At 41.5% G+C, this 24,183-nt stretch overlaps 1 protein-coding gene and 1 long non-coding RNA gene across 2 annotated transcripts in view; one reads left to right on the forward strand and one right to left on the reverse strand.

Moving 5' to 3' along the window:
* LOC130910339 (uncharacterized) overlaps window positions 1-24,183 on the forward strand; it is a 116,157-nt gene that overhangs the window by 3,921 nt on the left and 88,053 nt on the right. The window lies entirely within an intron of this gene.
* nedd9 (neural precursor cell expressed, developmentally down-regulated 9) overlaps window positions 4,122-24,183 on the reverse strand; it is a 61,982-nt gene continuing 41,920 nt past the window's right edge. The window contains exons 3-7 of the mRNA XM_057827545.1: window positions 11,629-11,727; window positions 11,347-11,502; window positions 7,030-8,196; window positions 5,130-5,219; window positions 4,122-5,036 (exon numbers count right to left, since the gene is read on the reverse strand). Coding sequence (XP_057683528.1) covers window positions 4,479-5,036; window positions 5,130-5,219; window positions 7,030-8,196; window positions 11,347-11,502; window positions 11,629-11,727 — 2,070 coding nt within the window. The 3' untranslated portion in view covers window positions 4,122-4,478. The remainder of the gene's footprint in view (window positions 5,037-5,129; window positions 5,220-7,029; window positions 8,197-11,346; window positions 11,503-11,628; window positions 11,728-24,183) is intronic.

The raw sequence follows: 24,183 nt of genomic DNA on the forward strand, positions 1-24,183 counted from the left end.
AGTTCAGAATTTTTGACATTAGGCTTTATCTTGGAGTTAGCGGGGGTTTATTTAGTCGTTGGAGTTGATTTGGACAAATTCCGTGCAGTTTGTCAGTTATTTGTTAGTTTTAGGGCTCCAGGGTGGCTAAGCTAGCGCGAGTCAATGGTTTGTCCGTGCAGTTTGTCAGTTATTTGTTAGTTTTAGGGCTCCAGGGTGGCTAAGCTAGCGCGAGTCAATGGTAGTTGATATCAACTCCATCGACTAATTAAACCCCCGCTAACTCAAAGATGAAGCCTTATGTGAAAAATTCAATTACATGCGATGAAATTTTTTGTTGTCATTTTTATGTTGAGGCAGCAAAAGGAGAAAAATTGGTAAAAAGTAACTGATAAGTTACTTTTAAAGTAACTTAGTTACTTTGATGATAAAGTAATCAGTAAAGTAACTAGATTACTTTTTTTTAGGTGTAATCAGTAATCAGTAATTAAATTACTTTTTTAAGTAATCTGTGACAACACTGTTTGTCTATATGAGCCCTGCGATTGGCTTGCAACCCCGCCTCCTGCCTGGAGTTAGCCGAGATAGGCTCTAGAACCCCCATGATCCTTGTGAGGATAAGCGGTTCAGAAGATGAATGAATGAATAAAATGAATCAAATCAGAAATACTCTGGTTGTGGCTAAAATAGCACTCTAAAAATTGTTGGTTATTCCAAATGTGTTAGTATTTAAATGATTGTCCTATAAAAGCTTAATTGTGCTGTAGAACAATAAGTGCACAATCAGATCTTCATTATGTGAATTTCCCTCGTCTTCAATTGCTTGTTTTTCTTTCTGTGACAGCGTCTTCTCATTTTGAAAGCGTTGCAATTTGCGCCTTTGTCAAAGATTCCATCTCGAGTGAAGATAAAATTCATCACCAGGGACGGGAGGGAGGGTGGTCTCCGTGTTTTGCTTGCTTTCGCGTCGCTTCTGGCATGACATCTTTACGAGCAAACGAATCGTCTGACTTGTGTTTTTATCGGAAAATTCAAACTCTGATCACCACGTCATTCCACATTGTTGCTCAAATGTTTGTGACTTTTCTAGCTAGCAATCTTAATGCCTCTTCCACTATAAAACTGCCATTTTGAGAGAGACGAAACAAGACTTTCGCCTTTTCAAAAGTGATTGCATTGGCAAATTCCTTCTCCTGGTCGTCTCCCCGGAGAGCGCGAGCAGGAATGCGCTAGATAATAAAAACAAATTGCCTGGCATGCCGTGCCAGCCTGTGCGTGAGCTGAAAAGAGCTTTAATGAGATTTTGCGATCGGGAGCTGAAGGGGGGGTGTGAGGCTTCTCGCTGTGATTATGGCCAGCTATTCTTTATCTATCTATAGAGCAGACCCTCTTTGGGGAGACACTCTATTTCACTCAAGAGCTAATGAAAGAATTTAGCGGGATTAGTGAAGACGTCGAGGAGAAAAGGATGTGTCCGTGTCAGCTAGTTATTACACTAAGCCCGGAGAAGAAGAAAAAAACGTAAAGAAGGTCTTTGTCGGAAATGCGTTTTGACATTTTTCGGAAAAATGTCCCTCACGGCTCAGAGGACACGTACAAAACACGTCGTGTCCTCGTTCGCCTCTGTCACATTCAATGTTCGACGGGGATGCTGAGGAATGAGTCGGAATGAGTCCGAGTGGTACTGTATGCTGTTTGGAGTAAAATCGTGACGTCTTTGTTAAAAATAATCAGCTATTTTTAGAGTGGACGCCAGGAATAGCTTATTTTGATGAGGATTTGACAGGGGACAAAAAAATGATAGTACACTCATTGGAGTAGTATCTTAGCCATACAATAAATAAACAGACAATAGAAGCCCCTTTCAGGCATACCTTTTTAAGCAGTTCGTGCTTATGTTTGAACAAAATCTGTTCAGAACCTGACTTTACCTCCTAGCTAGCAATTTAGTCACGATTCAGGGTCATTTGTGGTAGCTGTTGTTGTCTGAATACCATTTAATAACTGGATTTAACGCCAATTTCGCGGCATACATAGCTTGCTTCCGGTATTAGAATAGTATCCGTATCGGCAGATGGCCCTATTCTGGTATCGAGATCAGCTCAGAAGTGAAAACTCCTCGGTTACCATTAATAGTGATATCATGTGGCTCTTAAAAACTAAATTAAAACTCTAAAAAGTTGCTTTTTTGGGAAAATGCATCAACATAGAGTACAGGAAAAAACGACGAGGCCTTTAAAGAAAAGAACACGGTCCCCACAGTCAAACATGGTGGAGGTTCCTTGATGTTTTGGGTTTGCTTTGCTGCCTCTGGCACTGGACTGCTTGACCGTGTACATGGCATTATAAAGTCTGAAGACCACCAACAAATTTTGTAGCATAATGTAGGGCCCAGTGTGAGAAAGCTGTGTCTCCCTCAGATGTCATCGGTTTTCCAGCAGGACAATGACCCAAAAAGCACTAGAAAATGGTTGAGAGAAAGCACTGGAAACTTCCAAAGTGGCCAGCAAAAAGTCCAGACCTGAATCCCATAGAACACCTATGGAGAGATTTGAAAATGGCAGTTTGGAGAAGGCAGCCTTCCAATCTCAGAGACCTGGAGCAATTGGCCAAAGACAAATGGTCTAAAGTTCCAGCAGAACACTGTAAGAAACTCACTGATGGATACCCGAAGTGGTTGTTCAGTTTTTTTGTCTAAAGGTTGTACGACCAAGTATTAGGCTGAGGGGTACCAATTGTCTGGCCATTTTTGGAGTTTTGTGTGAAATGATAATGATTATTTTCCCCATTCTCTTTTGTGTTTTTTCATTGCAAGCGAAATAAATGAAGATATTACTACCAAAGCATTTGTAATTTCAATCATTTTCTGGGAGAAATTGAGCATTATCTGACAGAATTGCAGGGGTGCCAGTAGTGCAGCTGTTTTTTGTGGGAATATGTGTTTGAACGATTTGTTAAGAGCATTGTATTAAAAAAAAAAAAAAAAGTTAGCATTTTATAGCATTTAAGCTAGCGCACAATTGTTCTTTTGTTTTACTTCGATCCTCAATGACTAATTTTTGAATATCGTTTGAGGCGAAGCGGAGGTGTTTTAATTTATTTTAAAATTAATTTATTGGTCTTTCGAAATGAAAGTGCAAATCTGCATAGTATAGGGCCTCAGCTATAGATTATTTTAGCAGTTGATTAATCTATGAACAACATAATTCGAGTACCGTAATTGGATTAGGAACATAAAAGCCTCAAATGGTGTAAAAAAATAAATAGGAGGATCTAAGTAAAACAAAAGAACAATTGGCTAACCTGCATAGCAAAAGTCTGCTAGCTTACATGCTATAAAATGCTATATATATATTTTTTTCAATGCTCTTAACAAATTGTTCAAACACGTATTCCCTCAAAAAACAGCTAAATATACCTATGAATTAAATTACGAATGCATTAAAAAAAGAGGGTAGTGTATCCACCCAATCAATACAAATAAACGCAAACACTTTCAAAACAAACCATTACAACGCTACTTGATTCAGCCATGTTAAATGAATAAATTCATGTATACTGTTGCCACTTGAGGGTAGTGTATCCACCCAATCAATAAAAATAAATGCAAACTTTCAAAACAAACTATTACAACACGCTACAACTACAATTACGCTACTTAAATGAATACTCGAAGCAGCCAAATTTAATTTGAAGCTTTTTCCTAATCGAATTAATCGATTAATCGCTGCAGCACTAGCATAGTTTGATAAAAACCCAGGAATTTTACTTTATATTGCATTTAATGCTGTTTTGAAAGTGCAATCTAAGCAAGCCTTCGTTTTACATCTCTTAAAATTTATTCTGCAACGCATTAAATGTTCCTAATCCGATTAATAGGTTATTCGAACTGACTAATGAATAGATTAATCGATTATTTAAAAACTCGATAGCTGCAGCCTTAATCTTATCTTGATTTGAATAACTGCAAAACAAAGATTTGAATGTTAAAAGTGATCAAATTTTTTTGCTCACGCAGTTGCTCACAAAGTGGTGAACCACGCACCATCTATTTCCACGTTCGTTCATTCGACCCTTTGTCTAACGGGATTGGACGTCTAGCACCGTCAGTGGCAGCCAATGATTTAAAAGAGTTCCCTGGAAGAGTAAAAAAAGCTTTTTTTGTCACTTTGTTGAATGGCTTTATATCAGATATTATGACAAAGTGATGTGTATGTAAAAAAAAGTAAAAGGCACTTGACCTGGTTATGAACAAATCTTTACTTAATCTGCAGAGAAGCCCGACTTCTCACATACACACACGGATATTAACATAGTTTAGGATCTACTGTTACATCCAGCAGTACGACAAGTCAACAACAGTCTACGGGTGAAATCAACATAAGGTGCTTTATGTACGATACGACTGGAATGTTATGAAAAATGTCCACGTAAAACTACACAAAAATAGAGCAAATATTTACACAACACATCCTTTTTTTTTTTTTTTACAATGAGAATCACCATTTGGCCATTTGAAGCAACTGTTCTTTAAACTGTTGCGCATGATGCGAAAGATCCGTGACCCGGTCCACCATCTCCTGGACGGCGGCCGTGTTGGGGTAGTTGAGCGCCGCCGTTTTAGTGGCGGCCACCACCGTTTTTAGCAAGTCACACAGCACATTGCTGGAGTTCATCACCCGGTTGGCCACCTCGGGGGCGGCGGCCTGCCGGGACAAAGTGTCCCCGATGAAAACCAGTTTGTGCGCGCTGAGGATGACGAACTTGCCGTGCGCCACGAAGATACGTGGCGGCTGGCCAGAGCTAACGCAGCTGAAAAAGGCGTCCACGGCGCTGAGAAGGGTGACAAAGTGCTGCTCGCACTGCTCCGAGTAGAAACCCAGAAGCTGGCGGTCCCGTGGGCACGTGCGGGACGAGGCGGATGGAGGCGTGGGGGTCTCCATACGGGGGGCGCTGCCGGTGCCGGTCCTGCCGGAGTGTTGGTGAGGCGTCCACCGCGAGATGTCGTTTTCAACGGGTTTGATGACTTCTTGCTCTAGCTTCTTGAACTGCTGGATCTGGAGAGGAGAGCAACACTGACATTAGTCGGTGTTACTTGTGCAAAGTGTTACTACAACCCTCTTGCTGAGGTTGAAGTTGATGAAACTCACCTGCTCCTGGCCCAACTGAGCTTGGTTTTGCTTGATGATGTTTTCCTTCTCTAGTAACTCCTTCTGCTGACGTTCAAAGTCCTCTTTGCCCTGTGGAAAAAAAGGGTTTTAATGACCATACGATATGATGTTGACATTTTAGGACATTTCCCTGAAGCACAGGTGTCAAACTTGACCGACACGCTTTCATTTGGGGAAGCACAGTCTGTGGACTCCAAGGTTGGGTCTCCTATCTCTGGGGTCGAAGTCACTGAGTTGGTTGGAAAGCTCTTGTATGGCAGGGCCCGGCGGGTGGATGAGATCCGCCCGGAGTTCCTAAGGGCTGTGGATGTTGTGGGGCTGTCGTGGCTGACATGCCTCTGCAACATCAAGTGGACATTGGGGACAATGCCTCTGAATTGGCAGACCGAGGTGGTGGTACCCCTATTTAAGGAAGGGGACTGGAAGGTGTGTTCCAATTATAGAGGGGTCACACTCCTCAGTCTCCCTGGTAAAGTCTATTCAGGGGTGCTGGAGTGGAGGGTCCGTTGGGAAGTCGAATCTTGGATTCAGGAGGGGCAGTGTGGTTTTCGTCCCAGATGCTCAAGGGTCCTCGAGAGTGCTTGGGAGTTCGCCCAACCGGTCTAAATGTATTTTGGGGATCTGGAGAAGGCGTTCGGCCCTGTTCTTTTGGGGAGTTCTGTGGGAGGTGCTTCGGGAGTATGGGGTACCGAGCCCCATGGTAAGGGCTGTTCAGTCCCTTTACGACCAGTGCCAGAGTTTGGTCCGCATTGCTGGCAGTAAGTTGGATTCGTTCCCAGTGAGGGTTGGACTCCGCCAAGGTTGGCCTCTTTGTCACCGATTCTGTTCATAACTTTTATGGACAGAATTACTAGGTGAAGCCGAAGCATTGAGAGGATCTGGTTTGGTGGCCTTAGTATTGCAATTTTTGCAGGTGATGTGGTGCTGTTGGCTTTTTTCGAACCGTGATCTCCAACTCTCATTGGAGCGGTTCACTGCCAAGTGTGAAAAGGTTGGGATGAAGATTAGCACCTCTAAATCCGAGAACATGGTCCTCAGTCAGAAAAGGGTGGCATGCCCTCTCTGGGTCGGGGATGAGAGCTTGCCCCAAGTAAAGGAGTTCAAATATCTTGGGGTCTTGTTCACAAGTGAGGGAGTGGGAGACTGACAAGCGGATTGGTGCAGCCTCTGCAGTGATGCGGACTCTGTACCGGTCTGTTGTGGTGAAGAAGGAGCTGAGCCAAAAGGCGAAGCTCTCTATTTACCAGTCGATCTACGTTCTTACTCTCACCTATGGTCTCGAGCTGTGGGTCGTGACTGAAAAGAACAAGATCCCGGATACAAGCGGCCGAAATGAGTTTCCTCTGCAGGGTGTCCGGGCTCTCCCTCAGAGATAGGGTGAGAAGTTCGGTCATTCGGGAGGGACTCATGGTCGAGCCGCTACTCTCCGCATTGAGTGGAGCCAGCTGAGGTGGCTCGGGCATTTGGTTCAGATGCCTCCTGGACACCTCCCTGGAGAGATGTTCCAGGCATGTCCCACAGGCGAGAGGCCATGGGGACAACCCAGGACACGCTGGAGAGTTTATGTCTCTTGGCTGGCATGGGAACGCCGTGGGATCCCGCCAGAGGACCTGGTTGAAGTGGCTGGGGAGAGGGAAGTCTGGGCTTCCCTGCTTAAGCTGCTGCCCCCACGAGCCGACCCCGGATTAAGTGGCAGATAATGGATGGATGGATTATTTCAAAACCAGCTATCATTTTGTGCCATATTTGTAATGTTGATCTTTTTGAAAATATTTGAACAAACTAAAAGACCATAATACTGATCAATGTTTTGATCGATTTCAATTTGATAGTGCTTAACTAATCAATATTTGAGTTAGCAATGACATTCTAAACGCACCTGTAAATGCACGTAGTCGTAGTCCTCCATCCAGCTTTTGACGCACTTCTCACTGTGGTTCATGTTGTCCTTGTCCTGGGTGGACGGCACCGGGAAAGGCTTGATGGGCACCCCGTAGTTGTCGGCGTCCGAGGAGGGCGAAGTGAGCCCGTGGCCGGCGTTGTCGTCGGGCGTGCTCCCGCCGGAGAAAGATCCGTCGGCGTGCGACCGTCGGAACAGCAGCTCTGCGCCGTTCCCTATCGTGGACGCCACCTGCTTGGCGTCATCCGGCACGGTTCTGGAGACCATGATAAATCGGTCCAGTTCGTCGCTTTTGTTGTGGTGCTTGCCGGCTGCGGAGGACGCCAGCGTGTTGGGTGACCAACCGCTGTTCTCCAAAGCTTGGTAGATCTGCAGAAGGATCTGCTGCGAGTCCTCCAAACGTCCAAGCTGCCGCCTCAGCTTGCTGTGAAGTGCCGAGTCGGAAAGCGCCGTGGCGTTGGCCGCCGCCCCTTTTCCGAACACGATAAAGTCCCCTAGACCTGTTCGGACTTTGTCCAGAACTGTGCGGACGTCGTTAGCGTGGCGCTCCATGAAGGGAAAAGTCCTCCAATGCGGGGACGCCGCCATCGAATGCAAAGCCCCGACCGAAAGATCCACGCCCTGCTGGAGACGGTACAACCTCTGGAGGGCCGCGTCCACGTCCAGCGCCAAGCGGCCCTCCGACCCGGTCCCCGTCGAGGAAGATGACGTAGACATGCTGCTCCGAGTGCTGCCCGTGCTGGAGAACGACAGACGGTTGACGCCATCCGTGGCATCCGCCACAGCTCGGGAGTCCGCGGCGGGGATGTCGTACACCCCCTTGTCCCGCTCGGCAGGCGAGCTTCTGTGCTGGGGGAGTTGCGCGCCCCTCGGGATGTCATAGACGTCACTGGGAGAAACCGCGCCGCCTGACAGGAGTGCTGTCGGCGGAACGTCGTAGATGCCCTCGTTACTATTGCGGTGTCGGTTTGCGGGTTCCGAGCTGGGGGGGATGTCGTACACCGAGTGGGGGTCGGGGCTGCTTTTGACCAGAGCGGGCGGGGGGACGTCGTAGATGCCTTCTTGCAACTGTTTGAGAGGCTGAGGGAAATCGTAGGTGCCTTCCTGCTGGGCAGGGTTGGCTCGGCAGGGTGGCACCGAGTATACCTGAAGGTCAAACACAGGTTGTTTGTTTATTATATATATTGACGCCCTCTTAAAAAAATTGCTTTAGACGTTTAAAAATAAAAATAAAAATCAGAAAACAAAATAGTAAACATTTTGTTATTTTTTTAAATGAGGTTTTATGAACAATTTTAGTATTTTTTGTAAAAAGGGAGGAATTGGAATGAGGAATTTCAAGTGGTTTGTTTTCAAATATTAGGTTTGCCATTTTGTGAGTGACTGCGTGATCAAAATGCAAAAGTTTGAGTACAAGATACATTTAAAAAAAAAACTTGTTTTATATTCAAATGAATATAAGATCAAAAGGGTTTGCAAATCCTTGTTTTATATTTTCATGTCAAAGTGATGAAATTGACTGTTTTTGCAAATATTTTCTCATTTAATAGGGTGAGGATTGATTTTGTGAGTGAATGTGTGGGCACAAACTCCAAAAGTATAGAAAACCATATTATAAATGAATAAATCTAAGATATTTAAAATAGATATATTTAACATCAGAGTTAAATGTTTTTTTGTTTTTTTTTTTACAAGAATTCTGTCATTTATATGGGTTGACGTTCACAACTTTGTGAGCAGCTGTGTGATCATGAACGACAAATGTTTGGGTACAAGAAAACCACAATATACATGAAAAAAAGTTTTCATCATATATTCGAATTAATAATAGATAAAATATTTTATCATTTGGATGGAGTGAGGCTAAAAAAACGATGAAAAACAAAAAAGTTTAAGTACCATAATTTTCAGATTATACACCGCTACTTTTTTCCCTTATTTTGAATATCCTGCGGTTTATAGTCCTGTGTGGCTTATTTGCTCATTTATTTGGCTTAATGGGTAACACTTTGACAGCAGCGTCATAAGAATGCCATAAGACTGTTATAATTCTGACATATCACTATCATGGGCATCAATGAATGGTTATGACAGATGTCATTCAGTGTCATCCGGCAAATTATGTCACTAACTCCATTTATGTCCAGCTTGAATCTTTTACATCCATTCAAAAGCGAGATAATTTGCCGTATGGCACAAAATGACATCGGTCATAAGAATTTATTCATGCTCATGGCAGTGTCATGTCATACAGTGCCCTCCATAATTATTGGCGCCCCTGGTTAAGATGTGTTTTTTAGCTTCTAATATTTTTTTTTTATTCAAATAATATGGGACCTTAATGGAAAAAAAGAGAAAAATCCAACCTTCAATACAAGTGCATTTATTCAGTGGGGAAAAAATTCCACATGAAGAAATAATTATTTGACATCAAATAATGTGTGTCACAATTATTTAGCACCCCTGGTGTTAATGCTTTGTACAACCCCCTTTTGCCAACAAAACAAGGTCTGGGGACTGAGATGGCCATGGGAGGAGCTTGATTTTGTGTCTGGTGAACCATTTCTGTGTCGATTTAGCCATATGTTTAGGGTCATTGTCTTGCTGAAAGACCCAGTGACGACCCATCTTCAGCTTTCGGGCAGAGGGCAACAGATATTGATTTAAAATGTCCTGGTATTTCAATGCCATGCGCCCTAACAAGGTTCCCAGGGCCTTTGGAAGCGAAACAGCCCCACAGCATCACTGACCCACCCCCATACTTCACAGTGGGTATGAGGTGCTTTTCAGCATGCGCATCTTTCGTGGCATGCCAGACCCAGGCTTCAACTGGGAACGTGTGCTTTGGTCAAATGAGACCAAGATTGAGCTTTTTGGAACAAAACACTCTAAGTGGGTCTGGTGTGCCACGAAAGATGCGCATGCTGAAAAGCACCTCATACCCACTGTGAAGTATGGGGGTGGGTCAGTGATGCTGTGGGGTTGTTTCGCTTCCAAATGCCCTGGGAACCTTGTTAGGGTGCATGACATCATGAGTGCTTTGAAATACCAGGACATTTTAAATCAAAATCTGTTGCCCTCTGCCCGAAAGCTGAAGATGGGTCGTCACTGGGTCTTTCAGCAAGACAGTGATCCTAAACATTTGGCCAAATCTACACAGAAATGGTTCACCAGACACAAAATCAAGCTCCTCCCATGGCCATCTCAGTCCCCAGACCTTGTTTTGTTGGCAAAAGGGGGTTGTACAAAGTATTAACACCAGGGGTGCTAATAACTGTGACACACATTATTTGATGTCAAATAATTATATTTCTTTATGTGGGATTTTCCCCCCACTGAATAAATGCACTTGTATTGAAGGTTGGATTTTTCTCTTTTTTTCCATTAAGGTGCCATATTATTTGAATAAAAAAAAATATTAGAAGCTAAAAAACACATCTTAACCAGGGGTGCCAATAATTATGGAGGGCACTGTATATATGATTGTCTTGATACAGTCTTGAGGCGTCACTGTCAAATAAAGTGCCACCAAATACCATAACTAGCAATTAATGAAACAACTGGAACAGTAACTGAAGAAATAATTAGCACAGAACATGAATTTTGATTGTTATTTACATCCGTAGCACTGCAATGCATGCTAGGAGGCATGTGGGACGACAACAGTGTTGACAACAGGTGGCAGCAGAGGTTGACTGTCTCCCCCAAGGGAGCTGTGATGGCCAAATGAAGCTTCTTGAAGCATTGAAGCTTTTCGGCCAATTGGTTCAAAGCTTCATGGTAGTTCATTTGGTCTTATGACAGTCTTATGATGCTGCTGTCAAATAACGTGTTGTGAATTCAAATCAAAATAACATGATGAAGGATTTGCAAATTGTTGCATTCATAGTTTAATTGTCATACATTTTTTTTTACATCGTTGTCCTTGATGACATCAATAGGCGTCCAATCCACTGGAGCTACTGTAGGATTGCACATCTATCGCTGTCAGTGGCACTGCAGCGTGCTGTTTTATTTCTGATTATAAGAAACAAACGCTTGGATGCCTGCCTGAAAAAAATGATTTTCTCACGGGCGCTTGAAACAGAAAAAACGGCACTCACGGAGCTTTAGTTCAACTCTGCTGGCAGGCAAAGCTTTTATTTAGCGTGACCACAAGAATGTCACAAGTGTGACATTTAGCGTATTATTAATGTCTCCGCGCCAAATCTGACAAACAGCGTGAACTGTAACAATAATTTCACATCATCGCTTCAGGCGCTTTTACTTCCTAAACCTAAAAGTGTCGTTTCTCACCGCTTGGGAAGAAGGCGGGACGTCATAAATGTCTTGTCCTTGCGTCCTGAGATCCGCTTGAGACGGGGGCACGTCGTAGATATCTTGGTTGCGCGCTGCACCGTGCTGGCCGGGGTACGGCGAGGCTAACATTTGACCGGGTGGGACGTCGTACACCTAAAAAAAAAAAGGTGAATTTTTATGGGTTATGTAAGACACCGGTGTCAAACTTAAGGTACGGGGGCTGGATTGGGCCCACCGCGTCGTTTTGCGAGAAAACAAAACAAGACAAAAGACACCTACTCCTTGTGAACGACTGGGTGGGACATCATAGAGGTCCTGCTGGTTGTGCTGACCCGGGCTGTAGGTGTACGTCTGTCCCACTCGGGTGGGGGTCACCACCTGTCCAATCACAGCAGGAGGAAGAACAAACAATGAGAGCCGCTGTCAACTTAAGCGCATCTGTTTCGTCAAGCTTCCTATTTCCAGTCCTGCCGTGACCCGATGACAACTAGCGGGTTTAATTTAGGTAGACGTGTTTGCTGTTTTAGGTTATATTTAGGAACTTTAAATGCAAACTGCAGTCGTAAAAATGTACTGACAGAGTAATGGAAATCATTATGAGTCAAGGGCTGTAATGTCAATTAGGTGTTGGGCTAACACATTTCCCTTGTTCACTCATTAACTGCCATTGACATCGCTTGACATCCAATTCATTTTGACTGGAAGGGGCGAATGAATGAATGTTCTGGCGCCGTCAATAGCACTCTTAAAGGGAACCACGGACTGAAAGACTTCTTAAAAGATAAATGTTAGTATGAGTTATAATAATTTGATATTCAAACTTCTAATGTTTTCGTTTTAATAAAATTTGAAAACAACTAGTAGGTCGCCATTGTTGTTGACGACGCAATGCACTCTGGGCGATGACGTCACTGGGCAGCGCTGCCGTACTTCCAGAGTGTCACTCGTTAGCTACAGTGTATCACAAAAGTGAGTACACCCTTCGCATTTCTGCTGATATTTAAGTATATCTTTTCGTGGGACAACACTGACAAAATGATACTTGGACACAATGAAAAGTAGTCTGTGTGCAGCTTATACACTCACCGGCCACTTTATTAGGTACACCATGCTAGTAACGGATTGGATCCCCTTTTGCCTTCAGAACGGCCTCAATTCATCGTGGCATAGATTCAACAAGGTGCTGGAAGCATTCCTCAGAGAGTTTGGTCCATATTGACATGATGGCATCACACAGTTGGTGATTTGAGTGACTTTGAACGTGGCATGGTTGTTGGTGCCAGAAGGGCTGGTCTGAGTATTTCAGAAACTGCTGATCTATTGGGATTTTCACGCACAACCATCTCTAGGGTTTACAGAGAATAGTCCGAAAAAGAAAAAATACCCAGTGAACGGCAGTTCTGTGGGCGGATATGCCTTGTTAATGTCAGAGGAGAATGGCCAGACTGGTTCGAGCTGATAGAAAGGCAACAGTAACTCAAGTAACCACCCGTTACAACCAAGGTATGCAGAAGAGCATCTCTGAACGCACAGTACGTCGAACTTTGAGGCAGATGGGCTACAGCAGCAGAAGACCGCGCCTGGTGCCACTCCTTTCAGCTAAGAACAGGAAACTAAGGCTACAATTTGCACAAGCTCATCGAAATTGGACAATAGAAGATTGGAAAAACGTTGCCTGGTCTGATGAGTCTCGATTTCTGCTGCGACATTCGGATGGTAGGGTCAGAATTTGGCGTCAACAACATGAAAGCATGGATCCATCCTGCCTTGTATCAACGGTTCAGGCTGGTGGTGGTGGTGTAATGGTGTGGGGAATATTTTCTTGGCACTCTTTGGGCCCCTTGGTACCAATTGAGCATCGTTGGAACGCCACAGCCTACCTGAGTATTGTTGCTGACCATGTCCATCTCTTTAGGACCACAATGTACCCAACTTCTGATGGCTACTTTCAGCAGGATAAAACGCCATGTCATAAAGCTGGAATCATCTCAGACTGGTTTCTTGAACATGACAATGAGTTCCCTGTACTCAAATGGCCTCCACAGTCATCAGATCTCAATCCAATAGAGCATCTTTGGGATGTGGTGGAACGGGAGATTCACATCATGGATGTGCAGCCGACAAATCTGCACCAACTGTGTGATGCCATCATGTCAATATGGACCAAACTGTCTGAGGAATGCTTCCAGCACCTTGTTGAATCTATGCCACGAAGAATTGAGGCAGTTCTGAAGGCAAACGGGGGTCCAACCCATTACTAGCATGGTGTACCTAATAAAGTGGCTGGTGAGTGTATAATAGTTAATTTATTTTCCCCTAAAAATAACTTCCTCCTGGGGTGACAGCCACGCACACCAATTTGATGGAGAGTGCGGCGTATGGTCTGCGCACTAACAGGCTGACCCCCCACCTCTTCAATCTCTTCAAGCATTCCTGTAACCAGTGAAAATTACAAGCAGTACTCAATTTGGACATTTAGGGATGTACGTTTTTTCAAAGGGTGTACTCACTTTTGTTGCCAGGGGTTTAGATATTAATGACTATATTTTGAGTTATTTTGAGGGGAAAATAAATTAACTCTATTATATAAGCTGCACACAGACTACTTTACATTGTGTCAAAATCGAGACACAAAATGTGTCCGTGACAGTACGTCGGGATCAATTAAAAAAAAAAGAGGGAAAATCGCGGCAAACGAAAAAAATGGCAGCAAATCAATATCTAGGCAAGCCGCCTAGGATCGGTTTAAGACACTGCTGATGAGCTGGAATTGGATGCAGGTACGACGTTGGGAGCACATCCCATATCTTTATAACAAAACAATCTGACCAGCAGCAGAATGTGACAAAATCATGCCAATCGTCATACTAGCTTCGCTTGCTAGCTAGCACAGCTATTCTCCCAGTCCAGCCCAACAGCGTCATCACCCCCAGTGTGCATTGTGCACGTAAAACATGGCGTCCTCCATAGGTCAAAATATGTACTAAATATTATAGATTTTTAAATCGATAGCAATAATATGTGTTTTTCTAATAGCATATTTTAGTAAAAGAGAACAATTGTGGCTTATTCGAGCTGACAAGTCTTTTTAGTCCAAGGTTCCCTTTAAGATGAGCATTTTGTATCATTTCCATCAGTTTTTGATGATTTTGGGTCATTTTCTGATGAATTAGGCGTATTCCCGGGTCACTTCTTGTACATTTTGGGTCACTTCCTGTTTATTTTGGTGAAAAGTTTTTTTGTCTCAAAAATAATGAGAACCACGGAATGAGAACCACTGAAAGAGTTAATAAATAAAATCCTTGAATTTTGTTTTTTTCATTGATGTAGTATCAAAAATGGTATTAAGTATATTTTGGAGCAATCATATGTTGAAAATTTTAGAATGGTGACAACAGTAGTTCATATACAAACAGTTGACGATTCGCTGGCCCAAAAAAAGGCACACCAAGGCTGACCAAGGTATTAATAGAGTGCCTTCAACACTCTTAAATGTACTCAAATACTTTTAAAATTACGTGAAATACTCCTTAAAAGTAATCAAAATGTTATTAAATCTATTGAAATACTCAAAATAAGTTAAGTAAATAAAGACTTCTGAAATATTGATTTAACTCATCCAAAATCCAAATGTTGCTTTCCGAAGACAACATTCTCACAGCAACTATACTTAAATTGTTAAAGTAAAACAGAATCTAGCTATTCTTTCCTTTACCGCTAGAGGGAACTACATTCCACAACCGCTAATTCCGACAATTAGCGTGTTTTATTTTGGCTAACCCCACCAGATGATGACCAAAATATGCAGTTTTGATTGCAAAACATGGCTTTTTTATTGAAGATATTTTGCCCCGATTTAAGTTGAGGTTTTCTGCTTGTAAACGCCACATTGTTATTTTCAAATCTTCGCCGCTACGCATGAATCAAGCCAACTATTTAGCGCTACGCCGCAGACAGCCTTTGAGCATAATGACATGATTACCGCTCGGGAAACAAATCTTTTTTTGCCTGCTTCTCTTGAAACCGTGACATTTTTTGCCTCGCTCCGTCTCTTGTTTTTCGACCCGCTTTCCCGTTAGCGCCGATCAGTCCTTCCACACCTCCTAATCCGGTTCTTTCCATTTCCCTCCCCCCGCGCCGCAGAGCTCTCTGCGTCAAGCAGACAGAGGAATTCTGCGAATGTCCTTCTCTGGGACCAGAAATGCTTTTTCCACCCCCACTTGCAAGGTTCATCACCCAGGTTCGAAAAATACACACGTTCGGGTCTTGAGGGTGTTTGTGACGTTAGTCCACGGGTGTCAAACTCAAAGCCCGGGGGTGAGATCCGGCCTTGCACGCGGTTTTGTGTGACCCATGTAAATCACATGCACTGACGTAATTTTTATCTTTTTTTTTTTTTGCTTAAATGAGATTTAAATAAAGTGATTGTAGTATACTGCAGTAAAAAATGTTTTGTTTTTCTTCTTTTTTAAGTTTACAAATGAAGAAAATGTTATTTTTTTGTTTGTTACTCAACAACAATAAAATCAAGAATATTCACTCTTCCACATTTTTCAATTTAAAATGTAAATTAATAAAAAAAAAATACAATAAACAACTAAATATTTATTTTAAAAGTAACTGTTTACTGTGAACTTTTTTAATAATACAAAAATAAATAGAAGCTCAATTAAATGGAATTAGAATATTTAATATAGTTGGAAATATTATAGTTTGAATATTTCTTTTGTATTTTTTAAATGAAAGAAGAAAAGTCATATATATTTCCCGTTTTTTTCAAATTTTTTAAATTAAAAATGTGACCAAGAATTTTTTTTAAAACTAAAGAACAACAAATAAAAAAAAATCAACAATTACTGTTTTTTGTTGTCATTTATAAATGTAAATTATAAAAAAAATAAAAACAACATGAAATTAAAGAATCTTAAAAAATAAAGGAAATATTAGCTGTTTTACTTTAAAAATTAATAACAAAGAATAAAAAATGAATTTAAAAAACATTTTCTTTGTTTTTAACAAATGAACAAATAAAAAAAACCTTTTCCATTTGTTTCTTTAACCCTGACCCTTTTTAATTATATGTAAATAAATAATAAAAATATACTATAAATTAAAAAAGAAAACCGCAATATCTACCAATAAAATGTTTAAAAATTAAAGTGATATCGATAAGAAAAAAAAAAATTTACGCCCCTGTTCACTCCTTATGTATATATATTTATGTATACCATAATTTTCGCACTATAAGGTGTACCTGAATATAAGCCGCCACCCACGAAATTTGATGCAAAAACTGTCCATAGATAAGCCGCACAACACTATAAGCCGCAGCTGTCCTCACTGTATTATGAGATATTACACCAAAAGATATTAACCGGTAACACTTTATTTGACAGCGGCATCATCAGACTGTCATAAGAACAAATGAACCACCATGAAGCTTTGAACCAATTGGCTGCAAAGCTTCATTGCGTCAAGAAGTGTCATTTGACCATCACTGCTCCCTTTGGAGAGATATTCAACCTCTGCTGCCACCAGCTGTCAACACCGTTATTGTCCAACATGCCTCCTGGCATGCATTGAAGTGCAACAGATGTAAATAACAATCAAAATTCATGTTCTGTGCTACTTATTTCTTCCGTTACTGTTCTAGTTTCATTAATTGCTAGTTATGGTATTTGGTAACACTTTATTTGACAGTGGTGCCAGAAGACTGTCATTAGACAATCATAATTATGACATGAGATGTCATGACCATTAATGAATGCTTATAACAGATGTCATTTAGGGGCAGTTTACATGGCGACTCTGCGACACGAAGACGCAATGACTGTTGCGGAGTGGCATATGGTATCGGCGAAGACGAAAAATTCTGAATCCTGCCTCCAAAGTGGAAGAATTCGATTGCGGGGGATTGAGTGGGGGGGGGGGGGCTTCCTCGGCATGCATATCAAAGGCTCCCGCGGCGCGAGACCGCGCCGATAACGTCAGCACTCGTACACGTCACATTGGGCGTGCGCAGCGGTGGTACTAAAAATTAAAAACAGCAAATATGGCAGAATGTCGGCTTTAATTTGACTGTTTTAATGATACTTTTCAATTAAATATTTTGAATGTTTTCTATTTTGTGCTGTTTTGAACAAAAGAAAAATGCCATTGCTTCAAGTGGGCGGGCATATTTTTTTCCGGGCTGAAAGAGCTTGGTGAGGTCAAAGTGCATCATTCTCTGTCGCCCTGTAAATCTGCACTGCCCCCTAGGGCCTGGCATGAATACTACATCGTTTTCATGCGGAATTGCGACCCATTGTTCTAATGGAGACACAAATGCAAATTTGAAATTTTTCGTATTCTTGGAGAGTCACCATGTAAACGGCCCCTTAGTGTTATGTGGCAAATTATCACACTATTGAATTGATCTATAAGATCCGAGCTGGACATAAATGGAGTCAGTGACATAATTTGCCGGATGACACTTAATGACATCTGTCATAAGCATTCAGTAATACCCATGATAGTGTCATGTCATAATTATGACGGTCTTATGATTCTGCTGTCAAGTCTTACCTATTAACCCAAGTAAATCAAGAAATAAACTGCACTGGACTATAAGCCGCAGGATTCAAAATGAAGGAAAAAAGTAGCGGCTTATAGGCCGAAAATTACGGTATATAAGAGAAAATTTGCTATTATGGGGCTTTAAAAAGAGGATTCGGAGAATATTTTTTTTAGTAATAACTTAAATCAACACTCAAAATATTCATTTGATCACCAATGATATATCAGTTAGTCAATGATAATGGCCCTCCGAAGTCAACCATAACTACAAAGTGGCCTGCGAAAAAAATGAGTTTGACACCCCCTGCTTTACTCATACTATCCACTCTTCTTGAGTCATCACTAAGCAGGCTTACTCGCTAAATACCATCTCTGATAACGAAGAAAAGCTCAGCCTGCGCAAAAAACGGGATTAACATTTCGGGGAAAGTGCGGGGGGGACAGCTCTGTTAAAGAGATTTATGGAAAAAAAAGTCAACAGAAGAGGCGGGGGATGGAAAATAGGAGTGCGTTGCTCAGTATGGAAAGGAATGCCATTCAACGTGAACTTCATATGTTTCCAATCAATCCGATTCCGAGACGCTGGAGGTGATTTAAGGTGTTCATTGCTAGCATACCTGTCCACGCGTGCGGCCAGCCAGAAAGCGGACGCCGAGGAGGAGGAATAAATAGACTGCCGACGCATGTAACCGGACACGGCAGACTCACTAAAGTAGCAGATGATAGTCTTGGTCAATGTTAGTAGTTCAAATGGAATGCTAACAAGGAATGTGAGCGTATCTGAAAATAGTAAAAACATTTAGAAATGACGACATTTTCCGTCAGATTTCCTCCTGACTACCAGTTACGATACGATTTACGATACAAGGCTCACGATAATGATGGCCTCACGAAATGGCTATTTGACTATAAAAGTAATAAACAGAGAAACAAGCTATTTCTGTCCTTCTGCTGTGAGTTTATCACTAGTAGACGTCCAATCCGGTTGAAGTGGGAGGGTGGCAGCGAATGAACATTCGTTCATTCGCTGCCATCCCTCCCACTTCAAACAAATTGGACGTCTATGGCCATCAATGGCAGCCAATGCCTGACCACGAGTTAATTTTGGATCATTTCACGTTATTTCCAGGTGATTTTCGGGTAGTTTTTTTCCTTTTGGTGCAATTACAGGTCACTTCCTGCTTAACCCGTCAGTGTTATTTGTCCATTTTCTAGCTTTTTTTGTTTTTTTCTGTGTTTCATCAAAGACAAAGCATTGGAAAAATTACACTAGGGAGCTAATATTTCCCCAGGATAGTAAAAAACATATAAAGATCAAAATGGCATTACGCTGCAATTTCTAACTTATTGCAAACAGGTTGGGGAGATTCGCACTAAATTCTTGTAATAATGCCATGTTCTGGCTCATTGACTGATTGATATTGATGCATATAAAGCACATCGGATTATAAGACACTTGAGAAAATTGAAAGCATTTAGGTGCGCCTTATAGTGCGGGAAATACAGTACTTTTATCTGCTGCCATTGACGTCGCCAAACGTCCAATCGGTTTTGATTGATTGTTGTGGCAATGGCACTTAAATATGATCATTTATTGGCAGTGATAAGTTGATAAAAATACAAGAGGCCATGCTTGAGGCCGCTTTTTTTTATTGTTTTCCTTCCATCCCGATTCAGACCAGACTCTTAAAATGGCTGCCAATAAAAAAACAAAAATAGAAGAAAAACCAAGGCGATTGGGAGGTTAAAGCTACCCCGATGTGAGCGATGTTGTCATTTCTCGTCTTCTATTACACCGAAGGGAACCCACAGGACCATTCATACGTTTGGAAATGAACTCTCACTTCCCCATAATAGATTTTGAATCATCAACAGCGGACCGAAAAAGGAATTCTTCAACCATAAAAGCCAAAAACAACTCGTACTATTTGGCGAGCTTTTCAAAAACGGACCGACCGTGCCGCCGTCCAACAGTGAGACGTCATCAGAAAACAACAGCGCCTTGTCTGGATTCCAAACAATGTACAATTGAACCCTGAGGAGAGAATTCATTTGCATGTGACGCACTTATCAAGACTCAAATCAAATTCCGTGATGATGAAATCGCACTTTCTGACAACAACACATCCATGGAAAAATAAATCATGCACGTCTTTATACGGTCTCTATGAACATTCGGTCGCTTGGTTGCATGTATATCGCCATCAATGGGAGTCAGTAAGTTAATAGGTTTGCGGGAATCAAGTCTCGGAAGCCGTTTTTTTTTTTTTTGTATCGGGGCTGATTAATTGCGGACTTATTGTTGCCTATAGGCATAGACTTCACTGTCAGTTGACGAGACACAGGGCTCGTAGGCCTATTTTCAAAAAGTTCAAATTCAAATCTTTCATAAACCAAAGGCGCTAGCGATCTAAAACCCAAACAGGCACCTCCCTTATAGTTATATAGTGTTATACTTATGTAGCGCTTTTCCACCTAGGCATATATGAGTCTCCATGAGCAGCGAAATAAAAAAAAATCAAAGTTGTTCCCTAATAAAATCCTGATTTTTTTTTTAATGCAAGTATAACAACACTTAAAATGGCTATAACATTCTCAAATTTTACGCGAGATGCACAGAGATAATCACCTGTATTTTCAGGATGAATAGCAATATTTAACATATATGTTTTTTGCCCAAAATAGCAACTTTAAATTTTTTTCAACAGCTACTAAATCACTAAAGTTTCACATCAAACATCGAACTCAATATTGTACTAGAGGAAAGCATGCAAAATCATCTTCATTTTACTAAGCATAATTAGCATTTTTCTATATATAATCACAACTTGTTTAGGTTGAATTCCGCTATTGTGTGGAGATACAAAATCCAATATGGCGGTCGTCACACAAAAAGAGCTTTTTAAGTTAATTCTTTACAAACTTCTTGTAAATAAATGCTTAAATCACGGAATTTCTATTGATATGAACGTAAAACTGTCTAGATTCTTGGTTAAAAGCAAGAAACGGGCAGTTATCTTTATTTTACGTAAATATTTCAAGCTAAAGTTATGCTATTGTGTAATCCAACAAGGCGGCCGTCACAAAACTAAGAGCTTTTTAAGTTGAAAATTCGTGTAAATAAATGCTTCAATCGCATAATTTCTAAAGATATGAACGTTAAACAGTCCAAATTCTTTGATAAAAGCGACAAATGGGCAGTTATCGTTCATTTTACGTAAATATTTCAAGCCAAAGTTACGGTATTGTTTAATTCAACATGGTGGCCGTCATGAAACAGACCTTTTTAAGTTGAAAATTCTTATACATACATACTTAAATTGCGGAAGTTCTACAGATATGAACATTAAACAGTCTAGATTCTTGGTTAAAAGTTATAAACGGGCAGTTATCGTTCGTTTTACGTAAATATTTCAAGCCAAAGTTAAGGTATTGTTTATTCCAACGTGGCGCCTGTCATGAAACAAGGAGCTTTTTAAGTTGAAAATTCTTGCAAATAAATGCTTGTATCGCAGATTTTCTGTAAATATGAACAGAAAAGTCTAAATTCTTGGTTAAAAGCAAAAGACAGGCAGTTATCATTCATTTTACGTAAATATTTCAAGCCAAAGTTACACTATTTTATCAAATGATTTCCCCCCCCCCCACGTTTCAAAGTGCATACATGGTGCTATTTAATATAATAATTACCTTGAATCCTCGACCAAATCACTCGAGACACTTCTGCCTGCTTGTATGCAGTAAAACCTTAGTCCTGTTTCCACCTAAATCCGGCGTTAGAACGTGTGTTTGACTTTATCACGGTGAAAGCTAACTTGACGTTCTGCTTGGGTCGGCCCCCTATGGTAAGGCGTGGCGCAATGTCTGTGGGAGCTGTTTTGTCCAACTCATGGTGGAGTCTATGCTATAGGTTACGAGTTAGCCATTAGAGGGCATGCACACACATCCTTATTAACTCATTTGGACATTACATCCTGAATCGCTTCCTATTAACTCCATGATTTGAGTCAGCGTTGCTCGAGTCCCAACTTTTCCTCTCCGAACCAACCGCCGTCCATTTTTACTTCCTCTGCAATTTGTCCTCACGGTCATCACATTTCAGATCCAGATTGGCAACCGGCTATTTTCTCTTCATGTGGCTTTAGAGTATAAACGCTCACTGGGGTTTGGCACTGGCGCTCCGGTTTGATGTCGGGCCTCGTCCTTGCCTGACCCGCGCCACGTGACGTTTCAAACCCGTCATTGTGCTTCAACTGTGGATCCGTTTCATTCCTCGGTGACTCAAAACTCTGAGGTCATGCTGTTTAAAGACGGCTTGGGTTCAGAGTTCAAAGACCGCAGCCGGGCGTCTTATCTACGCCTACCAGACGGCCTATTCATTCTTCACTTCCTGCTGCTAAAAACTCTGATCCTTATATGGGCATTTCCTCCATTCGCTGCGTCATACCCTGAAAGCCTTCAAGACGTACAAACTCCTACACGAATCTCAAAAAAGCATCCCTATGGTTGCTTACGTTGTTAACTTATTGTCCGCCTATTGACAAACTAATTCATAAAAACCCTAACCCTCGATAAAGCTACGCTACGTGTAATAAACGGCCTGTTTATGACGATTTCACCCGTACGAAGGTGACTTATGTATTGCTGGTTCTCTCCGACGCTAGCCATTGTTGCCGCGGTGATGAATCGCCGACTGCAGAAAGCCCATAAATCAGTAGCAGCAACAACAAAAAAAAAAGCACTAATCTGCGGCGGGGTTAGCATACCGAGAGGACTTTGCTCCTTGAAGGTTTAGAGCAGCGCCCCATCATAAATGAGTCATAAAGCAAAGCCGGGATGACAGGAAATGCTTTGCCGGAACATTTTGGCAATTCAAGGATTTGACCTGTCTGTGTTGCACTTTAGTCCACATGTGGCTTGTCACTGTGTTAGCATTTAAACTCGAGTTTTTCGGTAATCTGCCTTGTTCTCCAGGGAATTATGATATGTACTGGTGTTTTCCGCGAAATAAAAAGCCGGGTGTCATCTTTTAACATTCCTCCAGATTGAGACGCGGCTTTGATCCGAGCGGATGAAAGACGGTCCTCATTAAATCGGCTAGCTCACGCCGATGCAACACGGGGATTAAATAATTGCTTGCGTTAATTGCTTTTTGAGCAGTAGAGACAACAGCATCGATGTTAGAGCGATGTTTTTCTAAAGTGATTCATCTGAGTGGAGACACTCCCTATGCTAGCACTTAAAAGTTCCACCCGCTACTAACATAGAACTGATGTCATCCCTGTGAGAACTCAAAATTGGTAGTTGTCGCCGTCTTTATGTCAGTTAAATATTATGGGACAGAGGGAGTGTCAATAAAGTCAATGAGCAAGTGTGACATGATGGTTTCCTGGTTCAAGCTAGGAACCAACACACACACAGTGCTTCTTTATCATGTGAAATATTTCATTTTATTGATTTATTAAGTGTTAGGCCGCAGTGTAAGAGAACTGTAATGCACAGTAGCATACATAATTTTGCTCAAATGAAAGATAACTTGACTTTTTAAAGAATGGTGTATGTTAAGTTAGCATAATATTAATATATTAATATTGATATTGGAACGAATGATGTTGTCTGTGGATTATGTGTTGCTATTTTCAATTGTCTGCAAGTATTACTCACATACGGTTGACAGGGGAAGCTAATTGGTTACCATTTTGTGGCCGATTGGTGTTAAAGCGGAAGTTCAGAATTTTTGACATTAGGCTTAATCTTGGAGTTAGCGGGGGTTTAATCAGTCGGTGGATTTCAACAAATTCCGTGCAGTTTGTAAGTTATTTTTTAGTTTTAGGGCTCCGGAGTGTCTAAGCTAGCTCAAGTAAATGGTGCCTGCTTAGCATGCCAATAAAAAAACGATACAGATCTACAAACAGATCTAACACAGTCAAATAAATTCAAAATGCAGCTCATTGTTCCAAAACACCAATGCGGCAAAAACAATGTCACACCAAACTGCCGTAATTACCGTATTGGCCCGAATATAAGACGGCCCTGATTATAAGACGACTCCCTCTTTTTCAAGACTCAAGTTTGAAAAAAGACTTTTAGAACACCAAATTAATTTTTATACAGAAAATAATTACAGTACATCCGAAAAAAATGATTATAACAATATATTTGAGAAAAAAAGCATGTTATTTTGCCTCATTAATCTTAATATCTGAACATTTAGATATGCAAACTAAAGTGCAATCACATTCGTAAATGAATGGCTTCTGGTTTTTGAAATGTAAATAA

This window comes from Corythoichthys intestinalis, chromosome 22 (genome assembly GCF_030265065.1).
Source record: "Corythoichthys intestinalis isolate RoL2023-P3 chromosome 22, ASM3026506v1, whole genome shotgun sequence".
Taxonomy (NCBI): domain Eukaryota; kingdom Metazoa; phylum Chordata; class Actinopteri; order Syngnathiformes; family Syngnathidae; genus Corythoichthys; species Corythoichthys intestinalis.